At 39.8% G+C, this 17,500-nt stretch overlaps 2 protein-coding genes across 2 annotated transcripts in view; one reads left to right on the forward strand and one right to left on the reverse strand.

Moving 5' to 3' along the window:
* LOC122242851 (uncharacterized) overlaps window positions 1-8,993 on the forward strand; it is a 9,833-nt gene extending 840 nt beyond the window's left edge. Inside the window, exons 2-9 of the mRNA XM_043000255.2 lie at window positions 1,537-3,425; window positions 4,672-4,844; window positions 5,861-6,012; window positions 6,580-6,755; window positions 6,985-7,161; window positions 7,538-7,722; window positions 7,976-8,076; window positions 8,206-8,993. Coding sequence (XP_042856189.2) covers window positions 1,537-3,425; window positions 4,672-4,844; window positions 5,861-6,012; window positions 6,580-6,755; window positions 6,985-7,161; window positions 7,538-7,722; window positions 7,976-8,076; window positions 8,206-8,387 — 3,035 coding nt within the window. The 3' untranslated portion in view covers window positions 8,388-8,993. The remainder of the gene's footprint in view (window positions 1-1,536; window positions 3,426-4,671; window positions 4,845-5,860; window positions 6,013-6,579; window positions 6,756-6,984; window positions 7,162-7,537; window positions 7,723-7,975; window positions 8,077-8,205) is intronic.
* A 241-nt stretch (window positions 8,994-9,234) lies between these two features.
* LOC122242852 (uncharacterized) overlaps window positions 9,235-17,500 on the reverse strand; it is a 9,645-nt gene continuing 1,379 nt past the window's right edge. The window contains exons 2-3 of the mRNA XM_043000256.2: window positions 10,800-12,112; window positions 9,235-9,639 (exon numbers count right to left, since the gene is read on the reverse strand). Of these exons, the coding sequence (XP_042856190.2) occupies window positions 9,434-9,639; window positions 10,800-12,084 (1,491 nt within the window). The 5' untranslated portion in view covers window positions 12,085-12,112 and the 3' untranslated portion in view covers window positions 9,235-9,433. The remainder of the gene's footprint in view (window positions 9,640-10,799; window positions 12,113-17,500) is intronic.

The raw sequence follows: 17,500 nt of genomic DNA on the forward strand, positions 1-17,500 counted from the left end.
TGAAAATTCGAATCTGACAGTTCAAGAATAAAGAAACAATAAAATAAAACACAAATTCCACACACATCAACCTCAGGTAATTGTTACCGCAACCATCACTTCTCATAGAAAAATTTAAGCCATTGACGCAGCGAGTCAGTTGGTAAGCCAACTTGACCACACCTGCTTACCCTGTGTTTTGAATTATCATAAAATAAGAATTCTTTGTTACTCTTATTATCATTGCTAATCAATATTTTTTATGCATTTTGCCGTTGAAGTTACGAGTCAACACTTAAATGCTTAGTTAATCTGGTGTAACTTCGTCTAACCTTAACTTAAGATCTACCCAAAGGTAGTATAACCTAACCTAACCTGAACCAATTAGCTACCCAACCTATCTTAAGACTAGATCTAACCCAAAAGGCTAGCATCATTTACAAAGCTTAGTCTTGTAAGTGATAGTTTTAGTTATGTATTCTCTCTCTCTCTCTCTCTCTCTCTCTCTCTCTCTCTCTCTCTCTCTCTCTCTCTCTCTCTCTCTCTCTCTCTCTCTCTCTCTCTCTCTCTCTCTCTCTCTCTCTCTCTCTCTCTCTCTCTCTCTCTCTCTCCTCCTCTCTCTCTCTCTCTCTCTCTCTCTCTCTCTCTCTCTCTCTCTCTCTCTCTCTCTCTCTCTCTCTCTCTCTCTGTGGATGATCTTTTATGTAAATTTGTACAAAACTGTCCAGTATCAATGTTCATCCCCCTGTATTATTGATTATTAAAGATTTATTGTGAATATTCACTATTTGTTTATCTATATACTTATTGCCTTAATTTCTTTGTTTTTATTTGTTGTCTTGTTAAATTTTTTTTGTAGCTTTCTTGCTTTCCTTTTCTGCCACATGAATCTGAAATCTAGATAAGACTTATACTAGTTATTTCTTTATATATTCCTTCTCTTTAGTTACTTCTTCCCCTTTCATCTTTTTCCTTTTTACTGTTCATCTTCCTTACCTATTTTCTTATTTTTTGCCACTCTTGATCTCCATTTCTCATCTTTCTATCATTCCTTTCTTCAGACCTTGCCAAAGGAACAATAACTTAACGCAGCTTATGATCCCTCTCACAGCGGAAGGTTTGCCTCTTAAAATGCCATCCCTTTCCCCCACGATGATGGAGGGAACCATCGTCAAGTGGCTAAAGAAAGAGGGAGACCCCATTCAGCCAGGAGACGCCCTGTGTGACATTCAGACAGATAAAGCCGTGGTGACGATGGATACAGAGGAGGAGGGCACCCTGGCTAAGATCTTGGTACGTTGCATGCGGAGGAGGGTGGCCATGGCAGGGGAGGGGGATTTATGCTTTGTGCGGGAGTTGACGGAGGAGGTCGGAGTTTTAGACTGCAGAGGATTTATTGTCACTCTCTTTTGGCGTTGTTCTTACCATTACCTTTCAGCGTCATGGTTACGTCATGGTGCTGAGGTAGTAGCAGTTGCTGTCGTCATCTGTTTTAGGTTTCTGTTTGTGGTGTTTGAGTGCAATGGATTTTTATATCTTATTATACTGCAATTACAGCTGGACTTTTTGCTTTTGGTGGAGACGATGACAGTGGATCCTTCTTGGACCATTTCTCTGAAGCACACAGCCATATGGCAGGAATTAGTAAATCAGAGACAACAAAACAAAGTGAACTCGAAACTGGAAAGCAAGAAAAGACAAGTTACCCAAAAGACACCATACAAGTGAAACACTCAACAAAACCCGATGTTGATGAACAGCACAGAAAACAGATAAGGAGAGGGGAAGTTGACGCAGCAGCAGAAGAAATTGTCCGAGAAGCAGAACAAGAAGACAAGGTGAATATTCTGGATCAGAGCTGGATCAGGGACCACAAAGAAGATCCCAAGAAGACACTGAAATGGTATGAAGTCATATTAATGGAAGGTCACGGAATGGCTCAAGTGAAAAGTGAACCTGTACCAAAAGTTGAAGAAACTCATCAGCATGCAAGTTCATTGAAAGGAGGTAAAGACTCTGTTCAAGTACCAGATAAGGAATCCTTTATAAAGGCAGGAAACCAATATGAGGTTATAGAATCAGGGTCTATAGTGAATTCGTCTGATGCCGTAAGTAACGTGAAACCAATTCCTGAAGATTTAAGTGATACAACACAACTTGATTATACAGTAGAGCAGTTAGTTGCTCTTACAAGAGCACCGGAAGTTATAGATGATGTAAGAGGAAATGGGATAGCAGAAGGAGGTATTCCTCAAGAATCTGAGTTTGTCCACCACCAACCAGAATTAGAACCCATATTAGGACCACAGAATATTGCCAAATTAGACTTTGCAGATGTCCATGCTCAAAAGAGAGGGAAGTACTTGGACACTGAAGATGAACTTACCTCCTGTCAGAAAGAAAATCTCCAAGAAATAGGAACTGTTGAAAGTACAGTTATACTGGAAGATGACTCTGGCCTAAGGGAATCTAATGTTCTTCATGAGTACCCAGAGGAAAGAGTGACAACCTTGATAATTCCCCTTGAAGCAGTAGAAACAATACAGTCAAATCCTGTTGACCTCTCAGGAGAACACACAGAATTGCAGGAGGAGAACCTCCAAGTGTTTCGAACTGAAGTACAGGAAGAGGCACTGTCAGTTGAAGATTCATTTGAGAATGTCAATATTCATGAATATTCTTCAAAGGAATCACAAACTGCAAATCAGAATCTTCAAAATATTAGTGCTAGAGAGAAAGAGTTGCAAGATAATCAGGCTGAGATTATAGAGGGTGATTATACACTTGATCAGTTGTTTGCTTTGACAAGAACATCAGATAGTGTAGATGATATCCAAGAAAATAGGGAAGGAATAGCTTTTCCTGAAGATTCTGAGTTTGTCCATCACCAGCCAGAATTAGAGCCCACGTCAGGACCCAAGAATATTGCTAAGTTAGACTTTGCTGATCCTCAAAAGAGAGAGAAGTACACAGACTTTGAAGATGAAATGACATCTTGCCAGAAAGAAAACCTTCAAGAAATAGGCACTACTGAAACTACAGTTCTACAGGAAGATAACTCTGGACTGAGTGAGTCCAATGTCCTTCACGAATACCCTGAGGCAAGAGCAACAACCTTGATAGTGCCTTTAGAAGCAGTCATCATCCAGAAGCCTGATCCTGTTGACCTTTCAGGAGAACTGACAGAGCTGCAAGAAGAAAACCTTCAAGTCTTTGGATCTGCTGTGCAAGAAGAACCACAGACTCTTGAGGATCCACTCCAAGGGATTAATATCCATGAATACACTTCAAAAGAAGCAGAAAGTTTGAGTCAGCTTGGTGAAAATATGTCAGAGAATGAATCACAAGAAAGTCCCTATAATGGTGATAGGGGAACATCGAAGCAGGACCAGGACAGAACCACTCCCCCTCCATCCTTAACACCAGACACCTGTTCTCTGCACCAGGTATGCTGTCTGGGTAGTGCAGTGGTACAATGGGCTGTTTGCTTTGGGATTATGACTTAGAATTTCAAGCATATTCTGCCTCTTTTGAATGTAACAATTGTCAATTTTTTGCTTTTCATTGGGCATTTGATATTAGTCATGCAACATGATCCCACTGTAATGCATTGCTACAATTGACATATGAATAGACATACTTCATTTTTTTTTAATTATTTGTGTTGGGTGCATGATTTGATTTTAGGTTTAAGAGGTGATACATTGCAACAAAGTGCAGTAGTTGTTTAGCAACAATGCAACTGCACTGCCCAGACTGCCCTGGTATGAATCACTTGGTAATAAATCTATAGCTGATGAGGGTTATGTAAAGATAAATACCTTTATTCAATGGTGTGAAAAAAAAGAGCAGGAAATGAGTTCGGGACAGTAATTTGATAATATGATGTGGGTGTATGGAAGTGTTCGATCAGTAGATTAAAAAATAATAATTCATTTAATATTGTAAGATAGTGGTACTTCTCTTGATTATGTCAGTAATATTGTACAGATTGATTGAAACTTAGTTTAAAAGGCAGAAGAAAATAATCTTATCAGTTAATGGGTTTACTCTTTGGAGGAAAAGTTTAATTTGTATTTTGACTTTTTTTCTTCCTTTTTTTATAAGTTGTGAATGTTATATTCAGTTTATATCATGCCAGGACATTTTGGCTATTGTTTGAAGAATGACATTTTGTAGTACTTTTTTAGTACGAGTGTACTTTTACCTCAATCACTGTTTCTTTGTATACAGTTTTCCTGTGTAGTCATCTACTTAAGAGACTGAGTGTATTCAAATGAAAGTTACATAAAGTACTATTAAGTTATAAAATTCTGGCTATCAAATAGCTATATATATATAATATTAAGCTACCTGTTATTGTAAGATGGTTTTATGAAGCTTATAGAAACAGTGATTGTATGAGTGTGTCTTTCATGTTTTAAGTGAAAGTTTAAACAACTGATTCTATTTGTTTATTAAATATAGGAAGAATCTGTTTTATAGAGAGATGAGTAACATTTTTTTTCTGATGTTCTACCTTTTTGTCATCATAACTTTTTTTGTGTATGTGTGCTTGTGTGTGTGTGGGTCCTTTTTCTGTAATAACAATATGTCATATAGAAACTTAGCAAAACTTGTAATGATTCAGTGATTGATTTTAGGACAGTAATGTAGAATTATAATAACCATCCTCATTTTCTTTTCTGCCAGGTACCTGATGACTCAAAGGATATTAAAGTAGGAACTCTTATCGCAGTCTTAGCTCCTGAAGGAGAGGACTGGAAAACCATAGAAATCCCAGCTGGCGAGGAGTCTGTAGCCTCTCCTGCTGCTGCAGGTGATGCTCCTGCAGCAGCTGCGGCTGAAGTTAGCCATGTTCATGGGTATGCAGGAATTATATTTTGTTTTTCTGGAGAAGCTTTTGCTGTGATTTCCCTTTTTCCTTTCCTCATTTTTAGATTTTTTTTTTTTTTCTAGACATCTCTCCTTTTTTACCATTTGATCCCCCAAGATTCATAATGCTATTAGAATGTCTCCAGTTCACCGCTTCAAAATTGATTGAAAATTGCACCCAAATTACCTCTAAATGAGGAATAAAGTTTATGGTTTCCATACTGCAAACTAGACCACACCCATTTTTTGCACTCGCAAAACACCATTGTTAATTGAAAATGAGGTTTTGAAGGAAAATATTTTGACTATGAGTCCATGTTAAATACTGAAAAAGGATACTTTGGATGACTGGTGCTCAATCAACTAGAATTGGTCCCTTCATTTTTGAGTAAAGCCTATTGACCTTTTGCATTAAGAGTTTTTAATACTGCAGAAAATAAGAAATCTATTTTTATGGGCTACCCTTTCAGCATAGGATCTGGTAGAGGGATATTTATAACGGATCAGCTTTTAGAGACCTATATCTTTGAGAGTTTAAAGTTAAGCCTAAAGTATTGCAGGTGTTCAGTATTCATGCAGAGTTCCCTTCAGTGTAGGTTTCATCCAGCTCTGAAATAATGTTCATATGAATTAACACTAGTATACTTTAGATAACACATCAGGTAATATATATTGTGAGTATTTTGGGGGAAATACAAATATATGAAGAAAATTGTTTATTTTATAATTGGATATGAAGTGAAAATATAGCTTATGACAACTATAATAACTATACTGTTATTACTATATGCTAGATAATATATATAACATCTAAATATACATACCAAAAAATATAGACAAAACTAAAAGCTTCAGCAATAAGATTTTTTTTTTTTTTTTTTTTTTTTTTTTTTTTTTTTTTTTGAATGGAAAGTAATAAAAAAATACAGAACTAATTTCAATACATAACTCCAGTACCATTTACATAAACAAAAGAAAAATAAACCCCCATTTCCTTTCAATGCAGCAATTATGGGCCATCTGTCCGTCTACTGCTGGAGCAATATGGCCTGGCCGCTGAGCAGGTACCCCCGGGAGGTCCACATGGAATTCTCTTAAAAGGAGACGTTCTCAAATACATCAAGGAGAAGAGTCTGCAGCCACTCCCAGTATCTGCAGGTATAGCATCTTTTTTTCTTTTTTTTCTTTTTTTCTTTTCTTTTTTTTCTGTGATTTTTTTGGATTTGATTTTTTTATATCTCTGTTGATTTGTAAGCTTTTCTTTTTGTAGTATGTACCTTCAATGTCAAGTTAGTTTGACATTTTTTAATTGTTAAGTAAGGAAAGGTTTACTTTACAGGTTTCTTTCCTTTTTTTTATTTTGAAATAATGAGAACTTTTTGGAAAAAAAATATATATATATATTTATATTATTTTTTTTTTTTTTTTTTTTTTTTTTTTGTTTCTTTTGAATTTTTCTATTTAATAATAATAATTATATATTATATCATATATTCTGTTACTGCAATCAGCTTATCACCCATTCAAGCTTGTTAGATACCAGAGTTTTTGATGAATTAGCCACATATGTCTAGGTGATTGCGCGTGCTTGCGTGCGTGTGTGTTTTTGTTTTTAACTTCATGTCCTTGGCTTCTGAACTGATGCAGTTTATGTAAGATATATAGTATATAGATATTTGTGCTCATTATTCAGGGCAAGTTTAACAACTGTATACGTTCTTTCAGTACCACCACCTGTGGCACCAAAACCTGCATCTGCTCCATTGGCACCAGTTACACCAGCTCCTACACCTTCTGTTCCTGCTCCTCCACCAACTATTGGAGTGTCTGAGGATGGTTATGAAGACATTGAGGTCACCAGCATGAGGAGAACCATTGCCAAACGATTAACACAGTCTAAGGTAAAGACGAATGGTTAGAAACTTTGATTTGATTGATTTTATATTTGTAAATTTCATGTGAAATTTCATATATGAATTTAAATGTTTTAGTCATGTATTTTGAAATTGCTTAAGTGTTAGTGGTAGAGTTGAGATTTAAAAAAAAAAAAAAAATGAAGATCAAACTGATTGCATAGCAGTGTTCATGCAAATGTGAAATATTAATCCCAGGATCTGTTACGTATTTCAGAGTGGAATTGCCCATTCATACGGCACTCTAGAATGCCAATCGGACAAGCTCCTGGCCCTGAGAAAGCAATATAAAAACGAGGGAATTAATGTGAGTGTCAATGACCTCATCATCAAGGCCGTGTCCATTGCACTTGCCAAATGTCCGGAGATGAACTGTGTCTGGCAAGGGGACCAGGTAAGCATTTCTTATATATATGTATATATATATATATATGATTGTATATTCTTTACTTGTAGATGGTAATAATTAAAAGTTTTTTTTTTTTTCCCTTTTTTCTTTTTTGGCTATAAATTTGTATAGGGTGCAGGGTTATCATTCCCATATATGGTTTTGCAGTTTGTTTGACTTTATATGTGATGCTATCTAATGCAATTCATTTTCATGTGTAAAACTGGATTATATATTGTTTGTCACAAGGTTTTTTTTTATTAATTAAAATTATATGTATGTATATATTAGAGCAATAACATTTTTAACATTAATGAAACTGCAGAATACCCTAAATGTTTTACATACACTAGACACAGATAAATGAACACATACATTTCAGCTTACATATGCCAGTCAAGTGGACATGAGTATTGCAGTGGCCACACCCACAGGCCTTATTACCCCTATTGTTCGCGGTGCGGACTCCATAGGTATCGAGGAGATTGCAAGCCAAGTACGCGATCTAGCAACCAGAGCGAGGGAGAATAAACTGAAGCTAGACGAATTCCAAGGAGGAACTTTCACGTGAGCTTCTACATTAGGGTTGAATATATTCACTCTTATTTCTCTTGTTCGTTTTCTTGCTAATAACATAACTTTTTTTAGGTGTTCAGTTATGCATAAAGGTGTTTAGCAGAGGCATATGATTAAATTATAAATCATGACTTTTACAGTACTCGTATTCTACCTATTAATATATGTTATACCTGTTTAATCATGACTGTAAACCTTGTTTTGACTATATACTTATTTAGGTTTGTTTATTTTTTCTTTACAGAATCTCTAACTTGGGTATGTTTGGAATAAGCGAGTTCAGTGCAATTATCAACCCTCCTCAGTGTGGCATTTTGGCTGTGGGTTCAGGGATTGTCAACATAGGTGAGTGAAAAATTGGCCAAATTCCCTAATGAAAATTATTCTAGTTAAATATGACATATTTAAGAGAACATGTGGAAATAATCTTTGATATGAGTACCCTTATTTTGTATATAATTTATTTCATTTCAGATGAGAATGGTCTACCAGTAACATGCATGAGGGCCACGCTGTCATATGATCGTGCCGGCGTAGACGACGATACAGCCGCTGCCTTCCTTGAAGAGCTCAAAAATATTCTGGAAAACCCAACTTCTATGATGCTTGGAGGCTACAAATCACAAGTGGACCACCCATTAGCAGCCTTACTATAGGGACGTTGCAGAAACATGAGCTGTATTAAATTTTTGTAACTTTCATCCTGTATGATTCTATTATGTGATTTAGTTTTTAGACTCAACAATGCTGAAATTTATTTAAAAAAAAAAATTGATTTCTAAAATCCATCTACAGTACAGCCAAAGATATTAGGTGCCTATTGTGCAGTTTTACCATCGTAGAACTGTAAATACGATTGCCGTGTATTTACGCAAATTGTATAATATAGAAGGACCATACTAGGAAATATTGACTTTCATACGAGCAAGAGCTAAAGATTTATATAATGATGTGCAAATTTTCATAGAGATTATTTATTATTTGTAAATAACATTGTGGTATTTGCTCAGTTTATGAAGGTTTGCTTTAGTTTAGCATAAAGAAATGTTCTAAAAATCTGTTTATATGCTGTAGTGAAAGATTTTTAATCCTGTGGTTATCAGCAATGACAGGATTGAAGATGATAATAAAAAGGATTGAAACAACATAGAGCATTTATACTATGTCAGGTTGTTGGATAATAGTTGCCATTTTAGGCATCCCTAGAAGACTCTGTTGTGTAAATACTTATTGTAAAGAAATATAATAAATGTATGAATGTACTGGTGTGTTTATAAAAAACTTGAATGGATAAATATGTTTGATTGAGAGTATGAGCACTTTTACTGTGTGTGTTCAAGTACTCTTAACTGGATTTCTGTGGGTCTGGGAGAATTAATGTCACAAGCAGTGAAAACTGAAAAAAACATGAATGCGAATATGTGTGTATATTTTATATGTGATACTGTTTTGAAAACTTCAAATAAAAATAAATTATATAAATAAATAACCAAAACTCAAAAGGAATGAGAATTTACTACAACTTTATTGGGAAAATGGGTAAATTGTTAATTCATATTTAAATAAGTAAAAATACACCAAGCTCTCTTTAAAAAAAAAAAATGAAACTGAAATTACCATCAAAGGAGCATGTAAAACAAATATTCTACCATCTCAAAAGAAAAAAAAAAGCAAAAAAAAAAAAAAAAACTCAAACCAAACATTACGAATTATGAACCAAGTGCTTCCCACGCGATTTCTGAACCCTCACAAGCTTCGATTTGCCCGTGACGGCCCTCCAGGTGCAAGGAAGGGGCCTATGGTGTGCAATGTCCCTCAAGCGAGCCTTCGTGGTGAGGAAACCCGAGGTGGAAGTACGGACCCAGACCATCCCCCGTGGGACGTGGATCACTCGGTCTTCTCCAACCTCTGGAAAGATGGAAAGATAGATGGAAAGATAGATGGAAAGATAGATAGATAGATAGATAGATAGATAGATAGATAGATAGATAGATAGATAGATAGATAGATAGATAGATAGATAGATAGATAGATAGATAGATAGATAGGTGGAGGTGGAGGTGGAGGTGGAGGTGGAGGTGGAGGTGGAGGTGGAGGTGGAGGTGGAGGTGGAGGTGGAGGTGGAGGTGGAGGTGGGGGTGTAGGTGGTGTAGGCGTGTGTTGGTATTAGTGATTCCAGTCATTTTAAAAAGGCACTGGAATTTAAGACGTAGGGGTTTCATTTTTTAAAGATGGTATAACGTGTGAGTTTTATCAATCATTATTTTAAAATGCCCTGGCAATTTGTATATTGCTGTTTTTTTGTATCAACTATATTTTGTCTTCTTACATTCATAAAAAAATAAGCATGCAATCCTATGATCCATACATAATAAGCAAATTGGCATCGACTGATTATGTTGTATCTTCAATGCAGGCTTATTTACAACAATCTCGGTTCAGATAAGTGAGAAAAAACATGCAAGATGACTTGAGAATGAATAAATATAATATAAGAGAAAGGCAGAGAAGTCAAACTACACTTGACCTATATATCAAAATGAATTTATCAATATGAACACAAGTTTGTCACACCACCTCATAAAAAAGGGAAAATGGTCTCTTGGTGTAAAGTTTCTCTTTATGATTTACTTCTAATATTTCTCAATTGACATTCATACACGTGGACGGAGAGTGACAAATGACACTGCTTTAAATAAATATCTTTTACTAGGCTTTCTATCGGTATCAAAGTCACCATTGTTGTTTACGCGTTCAGACTGGTTAAGTTATTTATCCATTTTCTCGTAACGTTCTCGAACATGAACAACAGAACTTGATTTTGAGAATCTACTCTTAGCGAGAAAATAAACATATTGACAGTTTGATGGCGACTAAATACGAAATATTAACGGTTCACTTAACAAAAGTTGTGCCGCAATAATATTACAAGACAAAATTATTAAAGTTTGCTCTCCTCCGAAATAACATTTTCCCGTAGATAATAACATATGAATTAATTAACTTGACTTGAAAGTCTGAACCGATATCTACTCATCATCAGCAAAGGAAACAACTTTCAGACTCACCAGGAGGCGTGATGTCCTTCGAGCGGACGACGTGCCAGTGTTCCTCGGGGTTCGGTTCCTCCAGCATGAGATCGACGAAGGAATTGAGGCCGGCATGGCGCTCGAACTCGCACACGAAGGCGAAGAGTTTGGGCCTCCACACCAGCCACGACGGGACGTAAATGCGACACAAGTATCCCCGGCCGCAGTTATTATCCTCGGAGACGCCGGCACTGGAGAGGGGATCGGTGGCAGCGGGAGAGGACCAGGAAATGTTCGGGAGGCCCCCCTGGTTCTGCGTCTTCAGGTCGCGGATCGGAGAGTGCCAGGGTGTCCTCGGAGTCACCAACTGGTCGTCGGCGACGCCCGTCACGCTGCATCCGTAAACCTCGTCCTCCTTTCGCTTCCAGGCCCATATTGGCCCTCGGGGATCTTTCGATACGACCTCCTCGATGAAGACAAAGGTGTTGTCTAACTGCTCGGACTCGTCTGCTTCTCGACGCGGTCCTTCGGGAATGAACTCTTCCTCAGCGGAGTCGCTTCCCTTTGATCTACAGCCGACTCTTGCACTTCCCTCAGACGTCGGACTCTCCGTGAAGGTCTCGTACCTGTGCTGCGTCGGGGAAGTCATCTTCTTCAGCCTTTTTCTCACTTTCTCGTGAAAGCTCTTCAAGGGGGAGACCATCATTTCCTCAATGGCTGCGAAAGTGTTGTAAAGCGAACTCTTGACCGTGCTCTTATCTGCCGTCTCATTGACAGGCGTTGAAATGATGTTCATGTTACTCTTGCTGTAATTGTGATGAGCGTGTTTCAGGTATTCGATCATTTTGGGGGTCCTCTCCTCCTCGCGCGAGTCCCGTGACAGATTGATCTCCTCCATGCTGACCGACATCCGGCGGTGGTAGTCGAGCGCCGTCTCGAAGGCCTGCTGAGCCTCGCCGTTTTGGATCTCGTTCAGGGACGTCGAGTCCGTGAAGAACATGGCGTCCCCGCACGCCTCGAACTCGTCCGCGGGATCTCTCTTCCCGGACGGCATGATGTCCACGCAGGACCTCGTCTCTCCGGACACAGTGATGTTCGGGGTAAAGGGGTAGTCGTTCATGTTCTGGAAGGGGTCGTTGCCGACGCTGAGCCTCATCCCGCCCCCAAGGAAGCTGCTGTCCACCTCTACGTCGCTGGCAAACTCCTCGAGGGCGGCGCCGGGGAAGGACCTGTTCGAGCCGAGGGAGTTGGTGGAGGCGGCCCTCAACTCCAGCCGCGGCGAGGATCTGCTCTTCGGAGAGAGGCGAGCTGGGATCGCGAGCATAGCGAGGAAGGCCTGCGGTGTTCGACACCTAAAAGAAGGAACATTCGACTGAGTTAATACATTACTGTGTAGTTCAGTGTCCACATTTCAATATATGGATTGGCAGAAAAAGTGAACTGCTTTTAATTTTCCACTATACTGCAAAAATGACCCAACGTCGACTGACATTCGCAAAAGTCAACGGTAAATATCCTACAAACCCTATCATTCAATACTATATCAGAAACTGTGACAGAAATGGCGTGTCTTGTACATTAGACTACATCAGAATTCACCATAAGGAACAAGTGCTGACTTGATAACACCCACGAAACCCTTTCTAAACTGATAGACGGTATAATTAAATATAATTCGAATAATGATACAATTTTCGCCACATAAACAGAGCCTACCTGTTTGTTTTGCTTAGTATTTTCTTTAATACACGTTCGAATGGTGAAAACGCTCTACAATGCTAACACACTGGTAGTAAAAAATGGCAATACACTTAAAAAAAAAGTAATGGATTTGATCTTCACAAATCCTCGAAACTTAAACATCAACTCGTTTATTTCAACTGCAGCGCATTTGAACTTAGAATTCCAATCAAGTCTCTAAGAGTTAAACGCTAAAACAAATTGTAATCTCACTAGCTGACCGAGTCCCTAAAAAAAAATCAATAAAAAATGAAAATTGGTTCCCTAAACTTGTCTCCATCGATTTTTTTTATGTAACTGATAATTCATTTCATTTCTTTTTCCACTTCCTCGCAATGGAAACTACATTTTCCATTCACTCTCACGGTAAGCAGTTAACTATCGAAATCACAAGGAACCCGGAACAAAAAGAACAAAAAGGAACAAAAAGAACATAATGACTTCAAGACTTTTTACGGTAAAGCTTATAACATTTCATAATGAGTTTCCTTGAAGTAATCATCAGTGTAATATAAATCATACCTTGTTGGTGTTGCGCAATTCATTTTTACAAATTGCACCGTGATAATTAGCGAGTAATTCACATCAGTCATTGTTTCACTTCAGTGTACCAGAGTTTATGTCGTATAGCAAAATACCTGATACTTTCTCTTTTCTTTCTTTAATGAGATAATAGTTTACTTTAATTCTTTCCTTGAATTCTTGCTGTTCATAAATTCCAGAAATGAAGAGAGAGAGAGAGAGAGAGAGAGAGAGAGAGAGAGAGAGAGAGAGAGAGAGAGAGAGAGAGAGAGAGAGAGAGAGAGAGAGATGAGCGGAGAGAGAGAGAGGACGGGAGAGAGAGAGAGATGAGCGGAGAGAGAGAGAGGGCGGGAGAGAGAGAGAGAGAGAGAGAGAGAGAGAGAGAGAGAGAGAGAGGGAGGAGGGAGGGAGTAGGAAAGGGAGAGGAGAGGGAGAGGGAGGGAGGAAGGAGTGAGAGAGGGAGAGGGAGGGGGGAGGGAGGGAGGGAGAGGGGAGGGAGGAGAGAGAGGGAGAGAGGGGAGGGAGGAGGAGAGGAGAGAGAGAGAGGGAGGGAGAGGAGGAGGGAGGGAGGAGGAGAGGGAGGGAGGGAGAGGAGGGAGGGGAGGAGGGAGGGAGAGAGGAGGGAGGAGGAGGGGAGGGGGAGAAGAGAGAGAGGAGAGAGAGGAGGAAGGAGAGAGAGAGAGAGAGAGAGAGAGAGAGAGAGAGAGAGAGAGAGAGAGAGAGAGAGAGAGAGAGAGAGAGAGGGAAAAAGAGAAAGAGAGAGAAAAAGAGAAAGAGAGAGAAAAGGAGAAAGAGAGAGAAAAAGAGAAAGAAAACAAGAAAGAGAAAAAGAGCGAGAGAAAGAAAGTGTAAGCCACCTGCTAACATTATGCGACCTAAGGCATTAATTACATATTTCAACTTAATTCAATGTTATATCGGTTGGCAGTTTGTTTTCATCTGACGTGTCCTGTTTCCTACGTTCGTTTCCGACTCGAAACTCCAGCTTTTCCAGCAGCTGTATTTACTAACGGAAGGCTTGAGGCGTAGAAAGTGACTCAGGATTCATACTTAAGAAGGACACAGAAGGCAGATCAAGGCAGATCAGGTCAGACTGACAGACAAGAGCGAATAGCTATGACCTCCGGCCTAGTGTATTAACAAGAGTCCAGGATAAAGAGCATGACAAGTGAACGTCTGTCTGTTTATTCCACCGGATCACAACCGCGGCATCGAGTGGACAACTGCTGGATTGATGGGTTACAGAAAGAGAAAAAAAGAAAAAGAAAGAAAAAAAAAGACAAAGAAAGAAAATAGAAAGAGAGAGAGAGTGAGGGAGAAAGAGAGGGGGGAGGGGGGAGGAGGGAGAGAGAGAGGGGGGAGGAGGGAGGGAGGGAGGGGGGGCTGGAGAAAGAAAGAAAGAAAGAGAGAGGAGGGAGCACTGGAGAGAGAGAGAAAGAAAGAAAGAAAGAGAGAGAGAGGGGGGGAGGGAGAAAGAAAAAGAGGGAGGGAGGGAGGGGAAGGGAGTGAGGGAGGGAGGGAGAGAGAGAGAAAGAAAAAAAGAAAGAGAGAGAGAGAGAGATAGAAAAATAGATAGATAGATAGATAGAGAGATATAGATAGATGGAAAGAGAGAAAGATATATAGAGAGAGATAGAGATAGATGGAAAGAAAGAAAGATAGAAAGCGAGAGAGTGAGTGAGTGAGTGAGAAAAAAATAGAGAGAAAAAAGAAAGAGAAAGAAATAGAGAAAAAAAAGAGAAAGAGAGAGAGAGGGGAGGAGGGAGGGAGAAAGAGACAAGGAGGAGAGACAGAGAGAGAACAAATGAGAGAGAGAGAGAGAGAGAGAAACAGAAAGAGAGAGAGAGAATGAGGGAGAGAGTGAGAGAGATGGAGAAAAAGATAGATAGATAGATAGATAGAGGGAATTCTTGTTGTTCATAAATTCCAGAGATGAAGAAAGAGAGACAGAAAAGAGACAGAGAAAGAGAGAGAGAGGGGGGAAGGGAGAGGGAGGGAGGGAGAGGGAGGGAGAGAGAGGGAGAGAAGGAGCGAGAGGGAGGAAGAGGGAGAGAGAGGGAGGGAGAGAGAAAGATAGAAAGCGAGAGAGTGAGTGAGTGAGGGAAAGAAATTGAGAGAAAAAGAGAAAAATAAAGGGAGAGAGAGGAGGGGAGGGAGAAAGAGACAAGGAGGAGAGATAGAGAAAAAAAGAGAGAGAGAGAGAGAGAAACACAGACAGAGAGAAAGAGAGAAAGAAAGAGAGATAGAAAGAGAGAGAAAGAAAGATAGATAGAGAGAGAGAGAATTCTTGCTGTTCATAATTCCAGAGCTGAAGAGAGAGAGAAAAGAGAAAAGAAAGAGAGAGAGAAAAGAGAAAAAGAGAAAGAGAGAGAGAGGGGGGGGGGAGAGGGAGGGAGGGAGAGAGGGAGAGGGGGAGGGGGAGAAAGGGAGATAGAGGGGGGAGGAAAAGAAAGAGGAGGAGAGAAGAGAGAAAAAAAAAGAAAGAGAGAGAAAAACAAGGAGGAGAAATAGAGAGAAAAAAAAAGAGAAAAAGAAAAGAGAGAGAAAAAAAAGAAAAGAAAGAAAAGAGAGAGAAAAAAGAGAGAAAAGAGAAGAAAAAGGAAAGAGAAAGAAAGAGAGAGAAGAGGAGAGAGAGGAGAGAGAAAAAGAGAGAGAGAGAGAGAGAGAGAGAGAGAGAGAGAGAGAGAGAGAGAGAGGAGAGGGAAAAAGAGAAAGAGAGAGAAAAAGAGAAAGAAAGAGAGAGAAAAGGAGAAAGAGAGAGAAAAAGAGAGAGAAAAAGAGAAAGAGAAAGAGAGAGAGAGAGAGAGAGAGAGAGAGAGAGAGAGAGAGAGAGAGAGAGAGAGAGAGAGAGAGAGAGAGAGAGAGAGAGAGAGAGAGAGAGGAGAAGAGGAAGAGAGAGAGAGAGAGAGAGAGAGAGAGAGAGAGAGAGAGAGAGAGAGAGAGAGAGAGGAGAGGGAAAAAGAGAAAGAGAGAGAAAAAGAGAAAGAGAGAGAAAAGGAGAAAGAGAGAGAAAAAGAGAAAGAAAACGAGAAAGAGAAAAAGAGCGAGAGAAAGAAAGTGTAAGCCACCTGCTAACATTATGCGACCTAAGGCATTAATTACATATTTCAACTTAATTCAATGTTATATCGGTTGGCAGTTTGTTTTCATCTGACGTGTCCTGTTTCCTACGTTCGTTTCCGACTCGAAACTCCAGCTTTTCCAGCAGCTGTATTTACTAACGGAAGGCTTGAGGCGTAGAAAGTGAATCAGGGTTCATACTTGAGAAGGACACAGAAGGCAGATCAAGGCAGATCAGGTCAGACTGACAGACAAGAGCGAACAGCTATGACCTCCGGCCTAGTGTATTAACAAGAGTCCAGGATAAAGAGTATGACAAGTGAACGTCTGTCTGTTTATTCCACCGGATCACAACCAAGGCATCGAGTGGACAACTGCTGGAGTGATGGGTTACAGAAAGAGAAAAAAAGAAAAAGAAAGAAAGAAAAAAAAAAAAAAAAAAAAATAGAAAGAGAGAGAGAGTGAGGGAGAAAGAGAGAGGGGGGGGGGAGGGAGAGAGAGAAGGGGGAGGAGGGAGAGAGAGAGGGGGGAGGAGGGAGAGAGAGAGAGAGAGAGGGAGGAGGGAGGGAGGGAGGAGGGAGGGAGGGAGGGGGGGGGCTGGAGAAAGAAAGAAAGAAAGAGAGAGAGAGGGGGGGAGGGAGAAAGAAAAAGAGGGAGGGAGGGAGGGGAAGGGAGTGAGGGAGGGAGGGAGGGAGGGAGAGAGAAAGAAAAAAAGAAAGAGAGAGAGAGAGAGAGAGATAGAAAAATAGATAGATAGATAGAGAGAGAGATATAGATAGATGGAAAGAGAGAAAGATATATAGAGAGAGATAGAGATAGATGGAAAGAAAGAAAGATAGAAAGCGAGAGAGTGAGTGAGTGAGTGAGAAAAAAATAGAGAGAAAAAAGAAAGAGAAAGAAATAGAGAAAAAAAAGAGAAAGAGAGAGAGAGGGGAGGAGGGAGGGAGAAAGAGACAAGGAGGAGAGACAGAGAGAGAACAAATGAGAGAGAGAGAGAGAGAGAAACAGAAAGAGAGAGGGAGAATGAAGGAGAGAGTGAGAGAGAGGGAGAAAAAGATAGATAGATAGATAGATAGAGGGAATTCTTGTTGTTCATAAATTCCAGAGATGAAGAAAGAGAGAGAGAAAAGAGAAAAGAAAGAGAGAGAGAGAGAGAGAGGGGGGGGGAAGGGAGAGGGAGGGAGGGGGGCGAGAGAGAGGGAGAGAGGGAGGGAGATAGAAAGGGAGAGAGGGAGAGGGAGAGAGAGAGGGAGGGAGAGAGAAAGGTAGAAAGCGAGAGAGTGAGTGAGGGAAAGGAATTGAGAGAAAAAGAGAAAGAGAAAGAAATAAAGAGAAAAAGAAAGGGAGAGAGAGGGGGGAGGGAGAGAGAGGGGGGAGGGAGAGAGAGGGGGGAGGGAGAGAGAGGGGGGAGGGAGAAA

Source organism: Penaeus japonicus, unplaced genomic scaffold, assembly GCF_977035675.1.
Source record: "Penaeus japonicus unplaced genomic scaffold, GWHDUDI00000001_assembly GWHDUDI00000027, whole genome shotgun sequence".
Classification (NCBI taxonomy): domain Eukaryota; kingdom Metazoa; phylum Arthropoda; class Malacostraca; order Decapoda; family Penaeidae; genus Penaeus; species Penaeus japonicus.